This window comes from Sphaeramia orbicularis, chromosome 16, assembly GCF_902148855.1.
Source record: "Sphaeramia orbicularis chromosome 16, fSphaOr1.1, whole genome shotgun sequence".
NCBI classification, from domain to species: domain Eukaryota; kingdom Metazoa; phylum Chordata; class Actinopteri; order Kurtiformes; family Apogonidae; genus Sphaeramia; species Sphaeramia orbicularis.
Window position 1 is genome coordinate 3,190,961 of NC_043972.1, and position 21,402 is coordinate 3,212,362.

General features: G+C 35.9%; 1 protein-coding gene across 2 annotated transcripts in view; it reads left to right on the forward strand.

Moving 5' to 3' along the window:
• The window catches only part of cndp1 (carnosine dipeptidase 1), a 49,219-nt gene that overhangs the window by 6,704 nt on the left and 21,113 nt on the right, over nucleotides 1-21,402 (forward strand). The window contains exons 2-5 of one of the 2 annotated variants that reach the window (XM_030158665.1): nucleotides 5,598-5,708; nucleotides 7,981-8,124; nucleotides 12,183-12,345; nucleotides 13,569-13,657. In XM_030158665.1, coding sequence (XP_030014525.1) covers nucleotides 5,598-5,708; nucleotides 7,981-8,124; nucleotides 12,183-12,345; nucleotides 13,569-13,657 — 507 coding nt within the window. Of the gene's footprint in view, nucleotides 1-5,593; nucleotides 5,709-7,980; nucleotides 8,125-12,182; nucleotides 12,346-13,568; nucleotides 13,658-21,402 lie in introns of both variants that reach the window. The other variant, XM_030158666.1, reaches the window with a different exon arrangement.

Consider the following 21,402-nt stretch of genomic DNA (forward strand, 5'->3'; position numbering starts at 1 on the left):
TGGTCCAGAGTAGAGACCTGAGAACTGGACTGATGTGGTCCAGTGTAGAGACCTGAGAACTGGACTGATGTGGTCCAGAGTAGAGACCTGAGAACTGGACTGATGTGGTCCAGTGTAGAGACCTGAGAACTGGACTGATGTGGACTGATGTGGTCCAGTGTAGAGACCTGAGAACTGGACTGATGTGGTCCAGTGTAGAGACCTGAGAACTGGACTGATGTGGTCCAGTGTAGAGACCTGAGAACTGGACTGATGTGGTCCAGTGTAGAGACCTGAGAACTGGACTGATGTGGTCCAGTGTAGAGACCTGAGAACTGGACTGATGTGGTCCAGAGTAGAGACCTGAGAACTGGACTGATGTGGTCCAGTGTAGAGACCTGAGAACTGGACTGATGTGGTCCAGTGAAGAGACCTGAGAACTGGACTGATGTGGTCCAGAGTAGAGACCTGAGAACTGGACTGATGTGGTCCAGTGTAGAGACCTGAGAACTGGACTGATGTGGTCCAGTGTAGAGACCTGAGAACTGGACTGATGTGGACTGATGTGGTCCAGTGTAGAGACCTGAGAACTGGACTGATGTGGTCCAGTGTAGAGACCTGAGAACTGGACTGATGTGGACTGATGTGGTCCAGTGTAGAGACCTGAGAACTGGACTGATGTGGTCCAGTGTAGAGACCTGAGAACTGGACTGATGTGGTCCAGTGTAGAGACCTGAGAACTGGACTGATGTGGTCCAGTGTAGAGACCTGAGAACTGGACTGATGTGGACTGATGTGGTCCAGTGTAGAGACCTGAGAACTGGACTGATGTGGTCCAGTGTAGAGACCTGAGAACTGGACTGATGTGGTCCAGTGTAGAGACCTGAGAACTGGACTGATGTGGTCCAGTGTAGAGACCTGAGAACTGGACTGATGTGGTCCAGTGTAGAGACCTGAGAACTGGACTGATGTGGTCCAGAGTAGAGACCTGAGAACTGGACTGATGTGGTCCAGTGTAGAGACCTGAGAACTGGACTGATGTGGTCCAGTGAAGAGACCTGAGAACTGGACTGATGTGGTCCAGAGTAGAGACCTGAGAACTGGACTGATGTGGTCCAGTGTAGAGACCTGAGAACTGGACTGATGTGGTCCAGTGTAGAGACCTGAGAACTGGACTGATGTGGACTGATGTGGTCCAGTGTAGAGACCTGAGAACTGGACTGATGTGGTCCAGTGTAGAGACCTGAGAACTGGACTGATGTGGACTGATGTGGTCCAGTGTAGAGACCTGAGAACTGGACTGATGTGGTCCAGTGTAGAGACCTGAGAACTGGACTGATGTGGTCCAGTGTAGAGACCTGAGAACTGGACTGATGTGGTCCAGTGTAGAGACCTGAGAACTGGACTGATGTGGACTGATGTGGTCCAGTGTAGAGACTTGAGAACTGGACTGATGTGGTCCAGAGTAGAGACCTGAGAACTGGACTGATGTGGTCCAGTGTAGAGACCTGAGAACTGGACTGATGTGGTCCAGTGTAGAGACCTGAGAACTGGACTGATGTGGTCCAGTGTAGAGACCTGAGAACTGGACTGATGTGGTCCAGTGAAGAGACCTGAGAACTGGACTGATGTGGACTGATGTGGTCCAGTGTAGAGACCTGAGAACTGGACTGATGTGGACTGATGTGGTCCAGTGTAGAGACCTGAGAACTGGACTGATGTGGTCCAGTGTAGAGACCTGAGAACTGGACTGATGTGGTCCAGTGTAGAGACCTGAGAACTGGACTGATGTGGTCCAGTGTAGAGACCTGAGAACTGGACTGATGTGGACTGATGTGGTCCAGTGTAGAGACTTGAGAACTGGACTGATGTGGTCCAGAGTAGAGACCTGAGAACTGGACTGATGTGGTCCAGTGTAGAGACCTGAGAACTGGACTGATGTGGTCCAGAGTAGAGACCTGAGAACTGGACTGATGTGGTCCAGTGTAGAGACCTGAGAACTGGACTGATGTGGTCCAGAGTAGAGACCTGAGAACTGGACTGATGTGGTCCAGTGAAGAGACCTGAGAACTGGACTGATGTGGTCCAGAGTAGAGACCTGAGAACTGGACTGATGTGGTCCAGTGTAGAGACCTGAGAACTGGACTGATGTGGTCCAGTGTAGAGACCTGAGAACTGGACTGATGTGGACTGATGTGGTCCAGTGTAGAGACCTGAGAACTGGACTGATGTGGTCCAGTGTAGAGACCTGAGAACTGGACTGATGTGGACTGATGTGGTCCAGTGTAGAGACCTGAGAACTGGACTGATGTGGTCCAGTGTAGAGACCTGAGAACTGGACTGATGTGGTCCAGTGTAGAGACCTGAGAACTGGACTGATGTGGTCCAGTGTAGAGACCTGAGAACTGGACTGATGTGGACTGATGTGGTCCAGTGTAGAGACTTGAGAACTGGACTGATGTGGTCCAGAGTAGAGACCTGAGAACTGGACTGATGTGGTCCAGTGTAGAGACCTGAGAACTGGACTGATGTGGTCCAGTGTAGAGACCTGAGAACTGGACTGATGTGGTCCAGTGTAGAGACCTGAGAACTGGACTGATGTGGTCCAGAGTAGAGACCTGAGAACTGGACTGATGTGGTCCAGTGTAGAGACCTGAGAACTGGACTGATGTGGTCCAGTGAAGAGACCTGAGAACTGGACTGATGTGGTCCAGTGTAGAGACCTGAGAACTGGACTGATGTGGACTGATGTGGTCCAGTGTAGAGACCTGAGAACTGGACTGATGTGGTCCAGTGTAGAGACCTGAGAACTGGACTGATGTGGTCCAGTGTAGAGACCTGAGAACTGGACTGATGTGGACTGATGTGGTCCAGTGTAGAGACTTGAGAACTGGACTGATGTGGTCCAGAGTAGAGACCTGAGAACTGGACTGATGTGGTCCAGTGTAGAGACCTGAGAACTGGACTGATGTGGTCCAGAGTAGAGACCTGAGAACTGGACTGATGTGGTCCAGTGTAGAGACCTGAGAACTGGACTGATGTGGTCCACTCTCTTGGTCTTAGTGAGGACTCGAGCAGCAGCATTCTGGATCAGCTGCAGTTGTCGAATAGACTTTTTAGGCAATAATAATAACATAAATGAAGTAAGACAAACAAAAAAAACCCAAACACGCCACAACACACACTGCAAACAGACAAAAACAGGGACCAAAGCAGCGACAAAGCAAAAATTGCTTAAAGTTTGCTCGTGAATTATATTATAAATATCCTGTTGTTGGTATTACACATGAGTAGATGCTTTGAGTATTGCTGGTTGCCGTTTGGGTTTTTAAGGGTTAAATTGCCTTTTGTTGCTTTAAATGCTAACGTTGGACTTATAATTTGTTTATTTATGTATTCATGGTTTATTTGATATGAACATATGGATTCTGAGCTGAGTAGAAATTTACAGAAATACAGTAAAATATTGTGATGCTGATTAGAACTGATTACAGCAGATGCAAGAATACACACAGGAGCTTCTATGAAACTGGGTTTATTTTGGTTTCTGGCACTTTTCCAGCTTTTTAGACCCAATAATAAAAGACAAATTCAGACATATTTCCCCCCAGGATGCATGTAATGATGACCTCAGATAAATGCAAAAAAAATTATACTCTTGCTCTGAGCCATCCCAAAATTAATGAATTTTTAATCAAATATTGGAGCCAAAAATAGGACCAAAATTGGGACAGGAAAAGCTGCCAAGGACCTGAAAACATGGCTGTAAATGGTCTTTTATACCACTATAAATAAAGACACTGTGTTAAATGTGTCGATCCTAGTGGGTTTCCTCATCCAGGCATGCAGGTTTTTCATGAATCTCAGTCTCAGTCCAGGTTTCGCATGTAACCCATCGTGTCCACTCACGTTACATGCAGAACCTGCCCATTTTAACACAAATAAATCGCAAGTGATTTTGCAACAGCAGTCTTTTTGGTGAAACACTCTGCCTTGCATATTTACTTCGATTCCCAAAATGTATCAGTGAGAATAAAAATACATTCAAAAAAATAGTAGCGCGCAATTTTTATATCTTTTTTATCGTATTACATGTGGATTTTTGCATAAAAATAATATAAAAATGTGTTTTATCGGAAAAATAGTTTCTCTTTTATCTCAGTAAATATTGATTTTTAAAATAGACCCAAAGTGCTTCCAAACTTGCTTCATAACATTAGTCTACATCTGGTTTGAATTTTTAGCCCAATGTCCTGTTTTTAGGACCAGTTTCATAGAAGCACCCACATTAGAACACTTTTGGAACATATTTAGAATCCTACTATAATGGACGTTGTGTGTCCGACATGTGTTTGAAGCGTGTCCCGGTGTCCCGATGTTGCAACACTGGAGGGCGTACGGGTGCAATGCCGCTGTTGCACCATGGGAGGGCGCTATCGTACAATGGCACCATGTGTACAATGCTGCTAGTTAAAGCTCTACCTACCGATGTGGCATTTCTCACAGCACTTAGTAAAAGTTTGAACATGAACAACCCTCCTCCCTCCAAAGCCCCGCCCACTTCCCTCTGCCTGAGCTCTGAGGCTCCTCCTCCTCTCTCCTCCTCTCACCTGATGCGCACGGAGGAAGTAGAGGCGGAGGTCCGGTCCACTTCGGTGTGTCCGTGGACCCCTCCCTCAGTAATCAGATGCATCATCCACCTGCAGCGGGCCCGCGGCCCCTGTTCCATCAGTAGACCCTGTATTTAAGGGTGTGGTCTGTGCAGTACTGGGTCAGTGTTTTCACTGCACCACAGAGATGAGATGTCCAGGCGACAGTCGCGTGCACTGTGAACATACGGCCTCCACGAATTTTCCGTGGACATTTGAGGTTTCACAGTCCATACATTTCTCATCCTACATCATCTTACATGTGTGACACCATGTACGTGTACCTGTATGAGTCCCACCGTCATAAAAGCTGAGCTTTATGCAGACCAGTTCAGTCCAGTACATCCGACTTCCGGACTTTTATCTCCATTCTTCATGCATCAGGCTCCTGTTTGTTCCCCTTGGTTGTTGTTTCTCTTCATAAATCCGTTTTTTCCCTTCCACATGAGCATTTGAGTTCTGTCCATTCACGTCCTAGACAGTAGACTGTGGTCAGTGACAGGAGAAGCAGTGGAGTGAAGGGTCTCTGCATCTGATATGCGGAGATGGAAATCATGGATCGGATGCTGGACGGCCGTAATGGATGATTGACAGGAGGTTCAGCGAGGTTCGGCCAATTATTTTATTTGGACCGACTAAAATGATTGGTCAGACTTTTATCAGAACTATATGAGAAATAAACATTTTTGAGTTTCAATACCTGGTGGATTTCTTTTACATTTTAGTTTGACACACACTTATTAGGAGCATTTTCAGATGACAAAAGAAAAGTGTAAAAATGCCACATCACACGGTAGAGCTTTAAACATAAATTCAGGTTTGTTGCTGAATAAATGTGTCTTGAAAGTGTCAAAGTCAGACTGTTACAGGCTTTTAGTGGTCCTCAAAGTGTTTGTAAAGTCAAATACACAGTGTAGAGGTCCATAAATGATCTGCTGTGAACTGAGCTGGGGCTGACTGTGTCCACAGATGGATCTTCCGCTCCTGTCCTCCATCCTGCTGTTCATCTCCACTGCCCAGGCCTTCCAGTACTCGGAGCTGGCCCAGTACATCGACAGCCACCAAGAGGAGTACGTAGAGGTGAAGAACCGCCTTTAACTCCAACTAAGACTCACAGAACTGGAACTGTTTTATAACAGAAGAAAAAATGTTTAAGATAAAAGGAGAAGCGTTTGCTCCTGGAGGATTCTGTTGGGTTTCTGTAAACTGGCTTAGAGTCTGGTTTGGACCAACTCTATAAGTAAAATGTCATGAGAGAACTTTTGTTATGATTTGACACTATATAAATTAAATTTGATTGATTGAAAAACCATCACATTCTGGGATTTGAACAAATAACATTAAATTAAAAGGAGAAGAGTCAATAAAAAGCACAGCTGACAGTAGAGCTGATACCAGAAGGAAACGTAAAATAGAATGTGATGTTTCAACTAAAGGAACATCACATTTACTGAATACTTCTCCACATTTATAAAACTACAACTAATGATGCATTCATCTGAGGTTTTAGCATTAGTTTTGTCATTTTATGTTAAGTTTCTGTGACGCTTCTGTTAAAATAAACTATTGTCTATAATATTTAACAGAAGCAACATTGTATATAAGCCACTTTTTCTCTCTTTTTTTTTTATCATAGTTCTTTCTTTTTTTCTTTCATATCTTTTTACCAGCATTCTTTTTTATTATTTTCACAATATAACAAGAAAACACAACTACGTGATGAAAAAATAAATCAAAACACTCCCACTTCCACCCCCATTTATTTCATTTTTTGGTTAGAGATCAGGTTAGTAAATGATATTCTATTTTATTTAGAATAAATAGATAGATAGATAGATAGATAGATAGATAGATAGATAGATAGATAGATAGATAGATAGATAGATAGATAGATAGATAGATAGATAGACAGACAGACAGACAGACAGACAGACAGACAGACAAATAAATAAATACATACATACATACATACATTTCTGTTGAGTTGAACACTGAATCCTTGCTCCTTCTATTTGAAAGTGCAGCCGTTCAGAACCTCCAGATAATTCCAACACACATCTGAAGTGCTTTATTATAATTCTCGTAGCCCTTCCTGTCACCACTAGGTGGAGTCATTGACCTCCAGTCTTTTCATTTCTCCTGAAGTGTTCTAAGTATTTAAATGAACATTATTTAATCACTAATATACGGATGCTGAAGCTCCCTGTAGCACATGTCTGAAATGTGCAGTACAAATGTCAAATTGTGCAGAATAATCACAGATTTAAGAAGGATTCAGACATTTCACCGACATACTGAAAATGCTCCCAATGAAATCAAACATCTGCATTTAAACTCACACAAGTAAAAGTATGAAAGTATCAGCAAAATGTACTTCAAGTATGACAAGTGAAAGTGTCCATTCTGCAGTAAAATGGTCTGTCAGTGTTTTATAGGACTTCAAATATTATCACAGTTTCAAAAAAATTCTGTCAGCTGTTGTAAATTATTGTTTTAAATTGGGTTTTTTTTTTTTGTTTTTGTTTTTGCTGTTTGCAGTGTTGTTGTGATTTTCCTTTTATTTATTTATTTTAATTTTTACACCATTTTACTTTGTGTTTTTTTGTTTTTACTGTTTGCAATGTTGTTGTGATTTTCCTTTATTAATTTTTTTTTAATTTTTTTTACACTGTTTTACTTTGTGGTTTTTGTTTTTATTGTTTGCAGTGTAATTGTGATTTTCCTTTTTATTTATTTATTTATCTAGATCTTTTTTACCCCGTTTTACTTTGCTTTTTGTTTTGTTTTTGTTTTTTTTAACTATTTGCAGTGCTGTTGTGATTTTCCTTTTATTTATTTATTTATTTATTTATTTATTTATTTATTACTGTGTTTTTACCGAGTTTTGACCATGTAACTGCTTTTTGGAGTTCAACCAGGTGTCAAAAAGCAGCTGGACTGATTCAGATTTAAAAAAAAAAAAAAAAAAAAAAAAAGAACCCAAAACAAAACCTACTGTTCAGTTCAGTGTGTTCCAGTTCACAGTTCATGTTCAACATCCTAAATCTCTTATTAATGTACTTCCTGAGTGCCTTATTTGGTAAAAACCTGTCAAACTTCAATTCCTTTCTTTGTCCTTTTCTGTTATTCCACCCTGTTTTGACCCTAAAACACACAGTAAAACAAAACCACTGAAGAAACACACATTTAACTGAAATAATGTCCCAGGGGTTAAAGGGTGAACCATTACTTTGCTCATGTCAGTGTTGGATTATGGTTGAATCCAGTTACAGTCAGATAATGTTTTACCTTTGTATATATATATATGTGTGTGTGTGTGTGTGTGTGTGTGTGTGTGTTTGTGTATCATCAGACTCTGAGGGATTGGGTCGCCATCGAAAGCGACTCCAGCAATGTCCTAAAGCGTCCGGACCTGCACCGAATGATGGACATGACGGCCGACAAGCTGAGGACGATGGGAGGGAACGTGGAGCTGGTGGACATCGGAGAACAGGAAGTCAGTGACTGAGACGTTCGAGCAGAGCTGTCAAACGCATTTGAGTTCAGGGGCCATAACCTCCCAGTATGATCTGCAGTGGGCCGGACCAGTAAATTAATAATATATTAATAATATATAAATAATGCCAAATCCAAACATTTCAATGCGTTTTATAGTGGAAAAACGTAAAATTACATTATGGAAACGTTTACATCTGTAAACTGTCCTTTTAAAAATGTGAATAACATGAACAACTATGAAAAAAATGAAATTTATTAAGAAAAATAAGTGCAATTTTAACTATATTTTGCCTCAGCTTATCATTTGTAAATGTGCATTACAACTTACAGATCACAATGGATCTGCAAAAACACAAAATATTTTAGTAACTGTCAGAATATTAGTCAAATTGCACTTACTTCTCTTAGGACATTTCTAGTTTTTCATATTTTTTCGTGAAAGGCTAATTTGTAAATTTGCACATTGTCATGGAATTACACATTTTTACACTAAAACAGAGGAAACATTTGGAATTGTCATTACTTGTAGGTTTTGATGGCAGTATTTTACTGATCTGACCCACTTGAGACTAAAGTGGGGCTTTATATGACCCCTAACATAAAAGGATTGACTGTTTATATCTTGAATGTACTTTTTGCATTTCTCAAATTCATCCTAAAGGCTGGACTGGACCCTTCAGCGGGCCAGTTTTGGCCCCCGGGCCGTATGTTTGACACCTGTGCGTTAGAGCTTTGAATGTAACCGTCAGCCTAATTGGTTGGTAAATATTTGCTGTTTGAGGCTGAGAGGTGGGATCATCGGGGAGGGGGCGACGGTGCCAAATGAGCCTCTAACTTCAAAAAAAAGCTGCAGGACCATCAGGACTGAACCGGCCTCCTCATTACTGACGGAGCCACATCAAAGCTGCTTCCAAACTCATTAAACATATAGCGTGGCTGGGGTCAACGCAGGGGTCAACATCAACACTTTCCCACCAGTAATTAGGACAAACATAGCATCAGATATTTGCATTATATGGTCTTAGTGAACGGTAAAAACAATAGCTGACGACCCCCTTGACTTCCAACTTTTCCTTCGGTGCAGTCCTCAGTCTTCATGTAAGATTAGCTCTAATATACTGTCAGACTGTGTGGATCATTGAAACCCCTTTGATTCTTCACAAATACACAGACTTGTGTACAGCAGCTTGTAAATGCACCGATACGCCAGCAGAGAGCCGCTGAACGGCCTTATCCCCGATACTGTCACAGTTATTTATAAGGACGTCCTCCTGAGACCCAGTAAGGCATTTGTGTCCTCTGCAGGGGACACCAGTTTCACAGCTTTACTTAAAAAAAAAAAAAAATATATATATATATATATATATATATATATATATATATATATATATTTAAAAAAACACTGTCCACTGTAAAGGATATTCCATACTAAAATTAAAAATGTATTACAGGTATGTATGAAAGTGTCTATTCTGCAGGAAAATGGTCTGTCAGTGTTTTATATAAACTATATGAACAAAACTACTTGGACATTATCTTACTTTCAGCTGGTGATACTTCTTTTTCCCATTAACTAAAATATTATCACAATTTTAAAAAAAATTCAATCAGCTTGTGGTTTTTTTTTTTTTTTTTTAGTGTTTACAGTGTTGAGGTGATTTTCCTTTTTTTTTTTTTTTTTTTTTTACACCGTTTTACCTCGTGTTTTTTTTTTTTTTTTTTTTTTTACTTTTTGCGGTGTTGTGATTTTCCTTTTTTTTTTTTTTTTTTTTAAATCGTTTTACTTTGTGGTTTTTGTTATTACTGTTTGGCTTTGCTTAAAAAAAAAAACAAACAAAAAAACAAACAAACAAAAAAAAAAACACTGTTCACTGTAAACGACATTCCATAAAAAAATTAAAAATGTATCTGAAAAAAAATGGTTGGATCAAGGCGTTTCCTGTCAAGACAATTATTAACCCATAAAGACCCAAAAAATCCACCTGTGACCAAAACCATCTACAAATATAAACTGTTTAATACCTGTTGATCCACTAATCCTATCAATACATGTAATTAATTGGTGTAAAATGCAGTTTGTCATCTTTTCATGGTCATCAGATATGACCCATTTGGACGTTCAGAGGCTCCGTAGTTACCATGGAAACACCGTCATCTTCTACAACATTGATTCACCAGTCAAACCCATGGAGTTGGATCAATGACAGTGGATGGACACACTGGGTTTATGTTCAGTTAATGAGAGATTTGACTAGAAAAAATCATTTTTTCTTCAGTTTTCTTCATTTCTGATATAATAACCCTCAACTTTAATCAGAATTTTTAGGAACATCTACATGATCAGTAAATGAAAATTGGGAAAATACTTGATTTTCACTGGAAATTTTTCAAGATACAGAGGAGAATATCAAAATAAAAGATGACAAATCACTTTAGAAAAGTTAAATAGAGAGAAAAAAATTCATTTGGGAACTGCCACAAAAGTAGCACTGGGTCTTTATGGGTAAAAAAACAAACAAACAAAAAAACCCATTATCCACTGTAAAGGACATTCCATAAAATAATAATAAAAAAAATGTATCTGTAAAAACAGTTGGATCATAATGTTTCTGTCAAGACAATTATTAACCTTTAAAGACCTACAACTACTTCTGTGGCAGTTCCCAAATGAATTTTTCTCCATTTTTACCCTTTCTTAAGTCATTTATCATCATTTATTACTCCGGCCTCAAAGGGGAGGCAGAGAGTATTGTTTTTTATTTGTTTGTTTGTTTACACTTTAGCAGCAAAACTATTGGTTGAATTTATACCAAATTGGGTTTATGGATTGCCAGTGACCCAGAATAGATCTGATTACGTTTTGGGGAAAATAGGTCAAAGTTCAAATTTTTAATGAATTTTTAAAATCTTTTGCTTCTCCCATTTAATTATAATGGACCACATTTCAAATGTCTATAAAAACAGAAATTTTGTTTCAATTTACTCCAAACTTGGCACATATATGGAGGCAATTAATACATTGACATCAGCACATGCATAGACATGATGACATCAGCTGGACCGATGCCAAAATAAGCTACAATACATGCGAGGGGCGGGGCTTGTTGTGCCTGGAACCACCTGTTCTAAAATTATGTTCTGTATTTGGCATTTGTTTCAGTGGAAATCAGGTATTTTCCAGAATTTAATTTATTGATCATGTAAATGTTCATAAAAGTACAGGGTAAAGCTGAGGGTTATTGTATCAAAAACAGAGAAAACTGAGAAAAAAGTGTCATTTTCAGTCAAATCTCTCATTAACTGAACATAAACCCAGTGTGTCCATCCACTGTCATTGATCCAACTCCATGGGTTTTACTGGTGAGTCAGTGTTGTAGAAGATGACGGTGTTTCCATGGTAACTACAGAGCCTCTGAATGTCCAAATGGGTCATATCTGATGACCATGAAAAGACGACAAACTGTATTTTACACCAATTATTTACATGTATTGACAGGATTAGTGGATCAACAGGTATTAAACAGTTTAGATCAGTCGATAGTAGTGCCAGTGGACGTTCTGGTCGTTGTGGGTTAGAAAAAAAAAAAAAAAAAAAAAAACACTGCAAAGGAGATTCTGTTGCATCATGCTGTTTCCAATCAAGACAGTTATTTAATGTAAAACAAATGTCATTGCTCTAAAGCGGTTGCTAAATTAAGTGGAGTTTGTTCATTTGAATATGTCAGTATGGTGCAAATTAGTGACATTAGGCATAATTGACATAATAGTAATTAAACTAATTTTCCAGTCTCAGGTGTGTAGATTATTCTATTAATGCTGCTACTGATCAGTTATTCTAATCAACAATCCAAAATAAAACAAAAATGATCCAAAAATCAGTAGAATGTGATTAAATGAATGACACTCAGGTAAACAGTACACATCTGTACATTTACAAAGAAGGTTAAGCAGAACCTCATTATAAAAACAGTGGAATATGGAGGTGAATTTGCAGTAATAGTCTATTTGAAGTTTTTTTTTCTCAAACCCATTAGTTGCTCTGTTTGGTGTCTGCAGCTTCCTGACGGGCAGATGTTGGCGTTGCCCAAAGTGGTGACGGCTCGGTTCGGTAACGACGCCAACAAACACACGGTGTGTGTTTACGGACACGTGGACGTCCAGCCGGCCAAGCTGGAGGACGGATGGAAGACAGACCCATACAACCTGACCGACATCAACGGTAACAGAGTCCAGCGGTCCATCCACAGGGTTCACATGTGTAATAGTAGACATGGGACAAACTGAGGTTGAATTTAGTCTGAGTTTTACTGATTCATGCCTTTTTATGATGGTTTTTAGGACATGGTTGTACAGTCAAGGCAGATTTAGAAAGATTTTATATATTATTTTTTAGTTATATATATATATATATATATATATATATATATATATATATATATATATATATATATATATATTTATTTATTTATTTATTTATTTATTTATTTATTTATTTTTTAACAATGTGTCATTTAGTGTGGTTGATTTCAATTTGAAAGAAACGTTTTCACATCCAGTTAGTATTTGTTCCATGTGCAGTGGGTTTACTGGGTGTTTTAATTGCCATGGTCTAATCTTAACTAATCTCATTTTATCTAATGTTATCTTATCCTGTCTGATCCTATTTTATATCACCTCATCTCATGTTATTCTACTTTTAAGTTGTTCGTTATCTGGTTTAATCTCATTTTATCTTAATGTAATTAATCTTATCCCATTTTACTCTGTTTTAAGTTATGTTGTTTTATCTCATCTAATCTTATGTCATCTTATATTATCTTCTTTTATCTCATCTTATTCTGTTTTAAGTTATGTGATGTTATCGTGTCTTATCTCATCTCATGTTATTTTATTTTAAGTTGTATGTTATCTCATTTAATCTTATATCTTCTTACCTTACCTTACCTTACCTTACCTTACCTTACCTTACCTTACCTTACCTTACCTTACCTTACCTTACCTTACCTTACCTTACTTTACCTTATCTTATCTTATCTTATCTTATCTTATCTTATCTTATCTTATCTTATCTTATCTTATCTTATTAAAAAAATCCCATAGAACATAAAGCAATATAAACAGGTTTGGATAAAAAATTATTATTATTATTATTATTATTATTATTATTATTATTATTATTATTATTTTATTTTTTTACTTGTAAGAGATGTTGAAGATACTTTCAGAGACTGGTGTTTTATACATATATAAATACAACATGTTATGGGTTTTTTTTGGTAGAACAGCTACAAAATGCTCAGTGATTCCTAAACCAAAGTGTATTTGTCATTGAACTGGATTTTATTTGTAAATTCTGTTTTATTTGTTTGGTTTTAGCAGGAAATCCCCTCCACGAAGGCCACTTTTATTTTTTCAAATGTTTATTTTATTTTATTTTTTTAGGAAACCTGTATGGAAGAGGGGCGTCGGACAACAAAGCCCCGGTGTTAGCCTGGATCCACGCTGTGGAGGCTTACCAGGCCCTCAACATGGTGAGAAACAGAACATACTGACTTTTCTGATGAATAACATTAAACACAAGCAGAGTCAGCAGCACCTCATGCACCAGCTCATCATTCGATCCCAGATCCAGCCAAAGGGCAGATTATCTGCAGATATTTGTCTTGAAAAATAGAGAAAAATGAGCAAAACATCTGCAAACGAAGATAACTTTTATTTGTGCAGACTGTTCTAGTCAGGGAGAACAAACTGAGGCGCCTCAGGCAACGAAACGGAACGAACTCATGAAGTCAGTGAGTTTATAAAGTCACAGCAGTATTCTGTTCCTACCATCAGTTCTGACACTTTATGTTGTGTAAGAAAAGAAAAATATTCAATAAATACAAACATCAATGAACGAACAGGGTCGCAACTGAAAAAGTATGAAAAGGCACTGAATTCATACATAATTTAAAGTATTATTGGTGTTAAAATGCAAAGAAAGATGCAGAAAGATGGAGACGCATTTTCAGTTCTGACATTAAAACTTAAAACTGAAAAGTAAATTGTGTGTAATGCACATGTGTAAATGAGAAGTTGAGGCATAATATTGGTAAATTTGCATTTATTTTCTTATGAAATTAAACGTTTTTCAGGTTATTCACATCTTTTTTCTGACTTCTTTTCTCACATCTTTTTTCTGAATAGTTTGTAAATGTAAATTATTTTGATTTGATTTGATTTATTTATTTATTTCGAACATGCAAAAAAAACAAAAAACAAAAAAACCAAACAAAATAAAAACAAAATAAAACATTCAAATGGACAGAATCTATCTCCAAGCACATACAAGTCTGAATTTTGCATGGTCGAAAAGGAGTAGGAAGAAGTATGAACTTATTTAATCCAACCCCTCAGTGCTTTTACACCTTTATCGCTAACTTGATACAAGAGTCAAACAATAATATTTTCCTAATTTTAACATCAAACCACGACAAACAGATAATGCAGTAACTGAATTACACCCAACAATATGATCATGGCAGTCCAGTCATACAAGCAGACTCAACAATTCAACCATTTTCTTCAATAATTCCAGCAGATTTATCAGTACATCATCCATAAACAAACAGGCCTTATTGCCATTATTTAATACTATTACCTCTCAAGAATCATTTTAAAAAAAATATTTTTCATAGTTTAATGTTATTTATTGCACTACAACAAAGAAAAACTTGGAGTTGTCATTATTTATATGTCATTCTATTATTTTACAAATCAAATTTGGCTGAATTTGGCCCCTGAACTACAATGAGTTGGATGTCCATGCTGTAGCTGGTTGAAACCGGTGTCTAATTTTGATCATAAACAGAATAAATAACCTTAGAAATTCTTCTTTTTTGGGTTTTAACCCATAAAGACCCAGTGCTACTTTAGTGTCCGCTCCCAAATGAATTTTTTTTTCTCTATTTAACTTTTCTTAAGTGATTTATCACCATGTATTATATAATATTATACTCTGTATTTTGCATTTCTTCAATAAAAATCAGGTAGTTTTGCATATTTAATTTACTGATCATGCAGACGTTGATGAAAAGCTCAGATTAAAGTGTCATAATATCAGAAACAGAAAAAAAATGAAGAAAAAGTGTGTTTTTCAGTCCAATTGGAAAGTGGATTGACACTTGCACAAAGTCAGACAGCTGAAATGAAAAGCCTCTTGAACCCATACAGACCCAGCGCTACTTCTGTGTCCGTTCCCAAATGAATGTTTCTCTCTGTTTAGCCTTTCCTAAGAGATTTATCACCATTTATTACCACACTATCCTCTATATTTTGCATTTTTCACTGTAAAACGCGTCTTTTCCAATATTTAGTTTCCTATATTTAATTTAGATGGTCATGAAAACTCAGAGTTAATTAAAAACTTCTATCAAAACAGAGAAAACTGAAGAAAAAGTGACTTTCTCAGCAAAGATATCATTAACTGAACACAAACCCAGTGTGTCCATCCACTGTCACTGGTCCAGCTCTGTGGGTTTGACTGTAGAACAGCAGTGTCAAACTCATGTTAGTTCAGTTCCACATTCAGCCTAATCTGATCTAAACTGAGCTGAACCAGTCAAATAATATAAAGAATAGGATAAGAACTTTTGAGTGAAAAAAGTAAATTCTGTAATGAAAATGTTTACATCTACGAATTGTACTTGAACATAACATGAACAAATATGAACAACCTGAAAATTCTTTAGTAAAATAAGTGTAATGTTAACAGTATTGGGCCTTAGTTTATTATTTATACACGTGAATCACAACTTAGAGATCCCAGTGGATCTACAAATACACCAAACATTAAATAACAGGTAGAATATTATTAAAATTCCACAGACTTCTCTTAAGACATTTCAGATATTCACATTTTTTGTTAAAGGCTAGTCTGTAAATGTAAACATTTTTGTGTAATTTTACTTTTTTTTTTTTTTTTTTTTACTAAAACAAAGAGACAAATTTACAGTTGTCATTATTTAGAGGTTATGATAGTATTTTCCTGGTCTGATCCACTTTAGACTGAAATGACCTAAAGTGATTTTAACATCATTGATTGTTCATATCTTCAGTGTAATTTTTGCATTTTACACATTCATCCCAGGGGCCGGATTGAACCCTTTGGCAGGCTGGATTTGGCCCCCGGGCCGCATGTTTGTCACCTGTGTTGTAGAAGATGACAGTGTTTCCATGGTAACTAGAGCCTCTGAACGTCCAAATGGGTCATATCTGATGACCACGAAAAGATAAAAAACTATTTTACACCAATTATTTTCATGGATTGATAGGACCAGTGGATCAACAGGTATTAAACATTGTATACTGGTAGATGAGGATGATGATGATGAAATTCTTTATTCAGTAATCACATAATAACCAGTGTCAACAACAACACTTCAAACATTACAAACATTACCAACAGGTTTTTTTTTTTATTATCGTTTATTGTTCATTCACATGTATACAAGACAATAAAAACACAATAATAGTAACAGTAAAAGACATGCCGGGGAAGCCAAAAACCAAAGTGGTTTATTGTGGGCCTCCCCAAAGACTTGAAATTTAAAAAAGTACTTACAGTGTCTAATATGATATACAATCATAAATAAACAAAATTAATTAAAAGAAGGAAATAAGTCAAAAACAAAACGAGACAAAAAAACTGAATACATCATAAGCAGTGCACGTAGAAATAAATAAGAATTGACAAAACTATGAAACGAAATTTAGAATGAAACTAATAAGTTATCTAACTAAGAAAAATGATAAATGAATCAAGAAGAACAAACAGATCAGGTGAAAGTAGTGCTTGGGTGTTCTATGAAATCCAGTTTTAAGAGTTTTTTGAATCTGCGTCAGAACACACAGGTTTGCTGTGACTGGCTTAAATTGTTCCATATGATGGAGCTCCCGTACAGGATTGTAAATTGTTTCTGATTGGATTTTGTCATAATCGGTTTTAGTAGATAAGGTTAGGTTAGGTTAATGAGTGAACAGGCCCAGGCAGAAGCAGAATGCTTCTGTTAATGCCTGTCCTACAGAACACATTCAGCTACCCAGCATCCAATATAGGAAAAAGAAAAAAAAAAAAACAACGTATCCAAGCAAACAAACAAGCGAAACATAAAAAGGTGAAAATAAACCAGAGAAATAGAAAACTTAACCACCAAATTAATGGTAATTTAATGTAGAATCAAAAATAAATTATTTATCTGTTACTTATTAGAGCTTAACAATTGTATCCTTCAAAAATTGCCTTACGTACCATTTTTTTTAATCAAAAATGGACTACACATTCTTAAATCCATGCTGGCCTCATTCCATAGTTTAACTCCTATAACGGCTACTCTGTTACGGCTACTCTTGCATTCAAAAAGAAAAAGGGTAAAAAATAAAAATAGCAGAGTAGTCTGAGGAGGAGGTCTATGACTCACTAAATTCCTTAGTAAGCACTCATGGAGATATTTCTATATTCAAAAATGATCAAAATGTATTTTCTCCAACAAAAATATTCTCCGTGGTTGACTTCTACTTCACAATAATCAAACAAAAAAAAGCTTCTTAAGCAGATATAGTATATTTAGTGGTAGATAAACTGTCACTCCTCTCTCCTTCCTCATGACAGTCAGACAAAGGCCTGACCCAGCTGTCCTCTGTCCATAATCACAGGAGGAGGACGGTCTGATCAGGAGGAGGGCGTGAGCAGCTGAAAACAATAAGAAATCAATCATAATTCATTAATCAATATGACCATTTGCCTTATTTTGATTTACCATTATCCAAAATATTAATAAATAATATAAGTGGCTCCAACACATACACATCTGCTTTTAGTCTCTTTTTTTAGCTTTTTGTTCAACAAATTTACAAACATCTGACAAACCCTGTTTAGACTCATGTGTTTAGAACAGGGGTCGGCATCCCTGGTCCTACAGAGCCACTATCCTGCATGTTTTAGATGTTTCCTTCTTCCAACACACCTGATGGTCATTACCGGGCTTCTGCAGAGCGTGATGATAGGCTTATCGTTTGAATCAGGTGTGTTGGAAGAGGGACACATCTAAAACATGCAGGATAGTGGCTCTGTAGGACCAGGGTTGCCGACCCCTGGTTTAGAAGAACCTTTGTACACACACAGGGAGTCGCTTTAATTTGGATTTATACATTATTTGCATTATTTTATAGTAAACCAAATCATTAAATTTCATAATATGGGATTTCATAAACAGTTCATTAGTTTGTTCATAGTAAGCGGCCTTATTAATAATACATATGTCTGGTTTTTGTAGGAGGACTCTAGTATTTACAGTAGTTTTCTACGTCCAGCCCCACACTAACACACAATAGGACACATACATATACATAGTAGAAGTGAACAGTCCATTATATGGAGTGTCTTATGGTTGGGTAGATTTCTGGACTTATACAAGACTGTCATTGATTTTGCCATCTTTCCTTTTATAGATCTAATATGTGGTTTCCATGTTAATTTGGGATCATTTGTGATTATTTTTTTTTTTATATATTTATAACCATTTGCACTACATTCATATCAACTGTATTTGCACTCCCCTTTTTAAACACTTTTTTATTCACATTTATATGACTGTTTGTTTTACGTGTATGTGTGTTTATGTGTGTGTTTATGTGTGTGTTTATGTGTATGTTTATGTGTATGTTTATGTGTGTTTATGTGTATGTTTATGTGTATGTTTATGTGTGTGTTTATGTGTGTGTTTATGTGTATGTTTATGTGTGTGTTTATGTGTATGTGTATGTTTATGTGTATGTTTATGTGTGTGTTTATGTGTGTGTTTATGTGTATGTGTATGTTTATGTGTATGTTTATGTGTGTGTTTATGTGTATGTTTATGTGTATGTTTATGTGTGTGTTTATGTGTGTGTTTATGTGTGTGTTTATGTGTATGTTTATGTGTGTGTTTATGTGTATGTTTATGTGTGTGTTTATGTGTGTGTTTATGTGTATGTTTATGTGTGTGTTTATGTGTGTGTTTATGTATATGTTTATGTGTATGTGTGTGTTTATGTGTATGTTTATGTGTATGTTTATGTGTGTGTTTATGTGTATGTTTATGTGTATGTTTATGTGTGTGTTTATGTGTGTGTTTATGTGTGTGTTTATGTGTATGTTTATGTGTGTGTTTATGTGTATGTTTATGTGTGTGTTTATGTGTGTGTTTATGTGTATGTTTATGTGTGTGTTTATGTGTGTGTTTATGTATATGTTTATGTGTATGTTTATGTGTGTGTGTATGTTTATCGTATCTTATCATATCGTATCTTATCTTATCGTATCTTATCGTCTCTTATCATATCTTATCTTATCGTATCTTATCGTATCTTATCGTATCTTATCTTATCATATCATATCTTATCTTATCATATCTTATCGTATCTTATCTTATCGTATCTTATCTTATCGTATCTTATCTTATCATATCTTATCATATCTTATCTTATCATATCTTATCGTATCTTATCTTATCGTATTTTATCGTATCTTATCTTATCTTATCTTATCGTATCTTATCTTATCATATCTTATCATATCTTATCTTATCGTATCTTATCTTATCGTATCTTATCATATCGTATCTTATCTTATCTTATCATATCGTATCTTATCTTATCGTATCTTATCTTATCATATCTTATCTTATCGTATCTTATCTTATCGTATCTTATCTTATCATATCTTATCTTATCGTATCTTATCTTATCGTATCTTATCTTATCGTATCTTATCGTATCTTATCTTATCTTATCGTATCTTATCATATCGTATCTTATCTTATCATATCGTATCTTATCTTATCGTATCTTATCATATCTTATCTTATCGTATCTTATCTTATCATATCTTATCATATCTTATCGTATCTTATCTTATCATATCGTATCTTATCATATCTTATCTTATCTTATCTTATCTTATCATATCTTATCTTATCTTATCATATCTTATCGTATCTTATCTTATCTTATCATATCTTATCTTATCTTATCTTATCATATCTTATCTTATCGTATCTTATCGTATCTTATCGTATCTTATCATATCATATCTTATCTTATCGTATCTTATCGTATCTTATCTTATCGTATCTTATCATATCGTATCTTATCATATCTTATCTTATCTTATCGTATCTTATCATATCGTATCTTATCGTATCTTATCTTATTGTATCTTATCTTATCGTATCTTATCATACCGTATCTTATCGTATCTTATCGTTTCTTATCTTATCGTATCGTATCTTATCTTATCTTATCGTATCTCATCTTATCTTATCTTATCATATCTTATCTTATCATATCTTATCGTATCTTATCTTATCTTATCGTATCTTATCATATCTTATCTTATCATATCTTATCGTATCTTATCGTATCTTATCTTATCGTTTCTTATCTTATCTTATCGTATCGTATCGTATCGTATCGTATCTTATCATATCGTATCTTATCTTATCATATCGTATCTTATCTTATCTTATCGTATCTTATCTTATCGTATCTTATCTTATCGTATCTTATCTTATCGTATCTTATCGTATCTTATCTTATCTTATCGTATCTTATCTTATCGTATCTTATCGTATCTTATCGTATCTTATCATATCGTATCTTATCTTATCATATCGTATCTTATCTTATCGTATCTTATCATATCTTATCGTATCTTATCATATCTTATCTTATCATATCTTATCGTATCTTATCTTATCGTATCGTATCTTATCATATCTTATCTTATCATATCTTATCGTATCTTATCTTATCTTATCATATCTTATCTTATCGTATCTTATCTTATCATATCTTATCTTATCGTATCTTATCATATCTTATCTTATCATATCTTATCGTATCTTATCTTATCATATCTTATCTTATCGTATCTTATCTTATCGTATCTTATCTTATCGTATCTTATCTTATCATATCTTATCTTATCTTATCGTATCTTATCTTATCGTATCTTATCGTATCTTATCTTATCGTATCTTATTGTATCTTATCGTATCTTATCATATCGTATCTTATCTTATCGTATCTTATCGTATCTTATCGTATCTTATCTTATCTTATCTTATCTTATCTTATCTTATCTTATCTTATCTTATCTTATCTTATCGTATCTTATCATATTGTATCTTATCATATCGTATCTTATCTTATTGTATCTTATCATATTGTATCTTATCTTATCGTATCTTATCGTTTC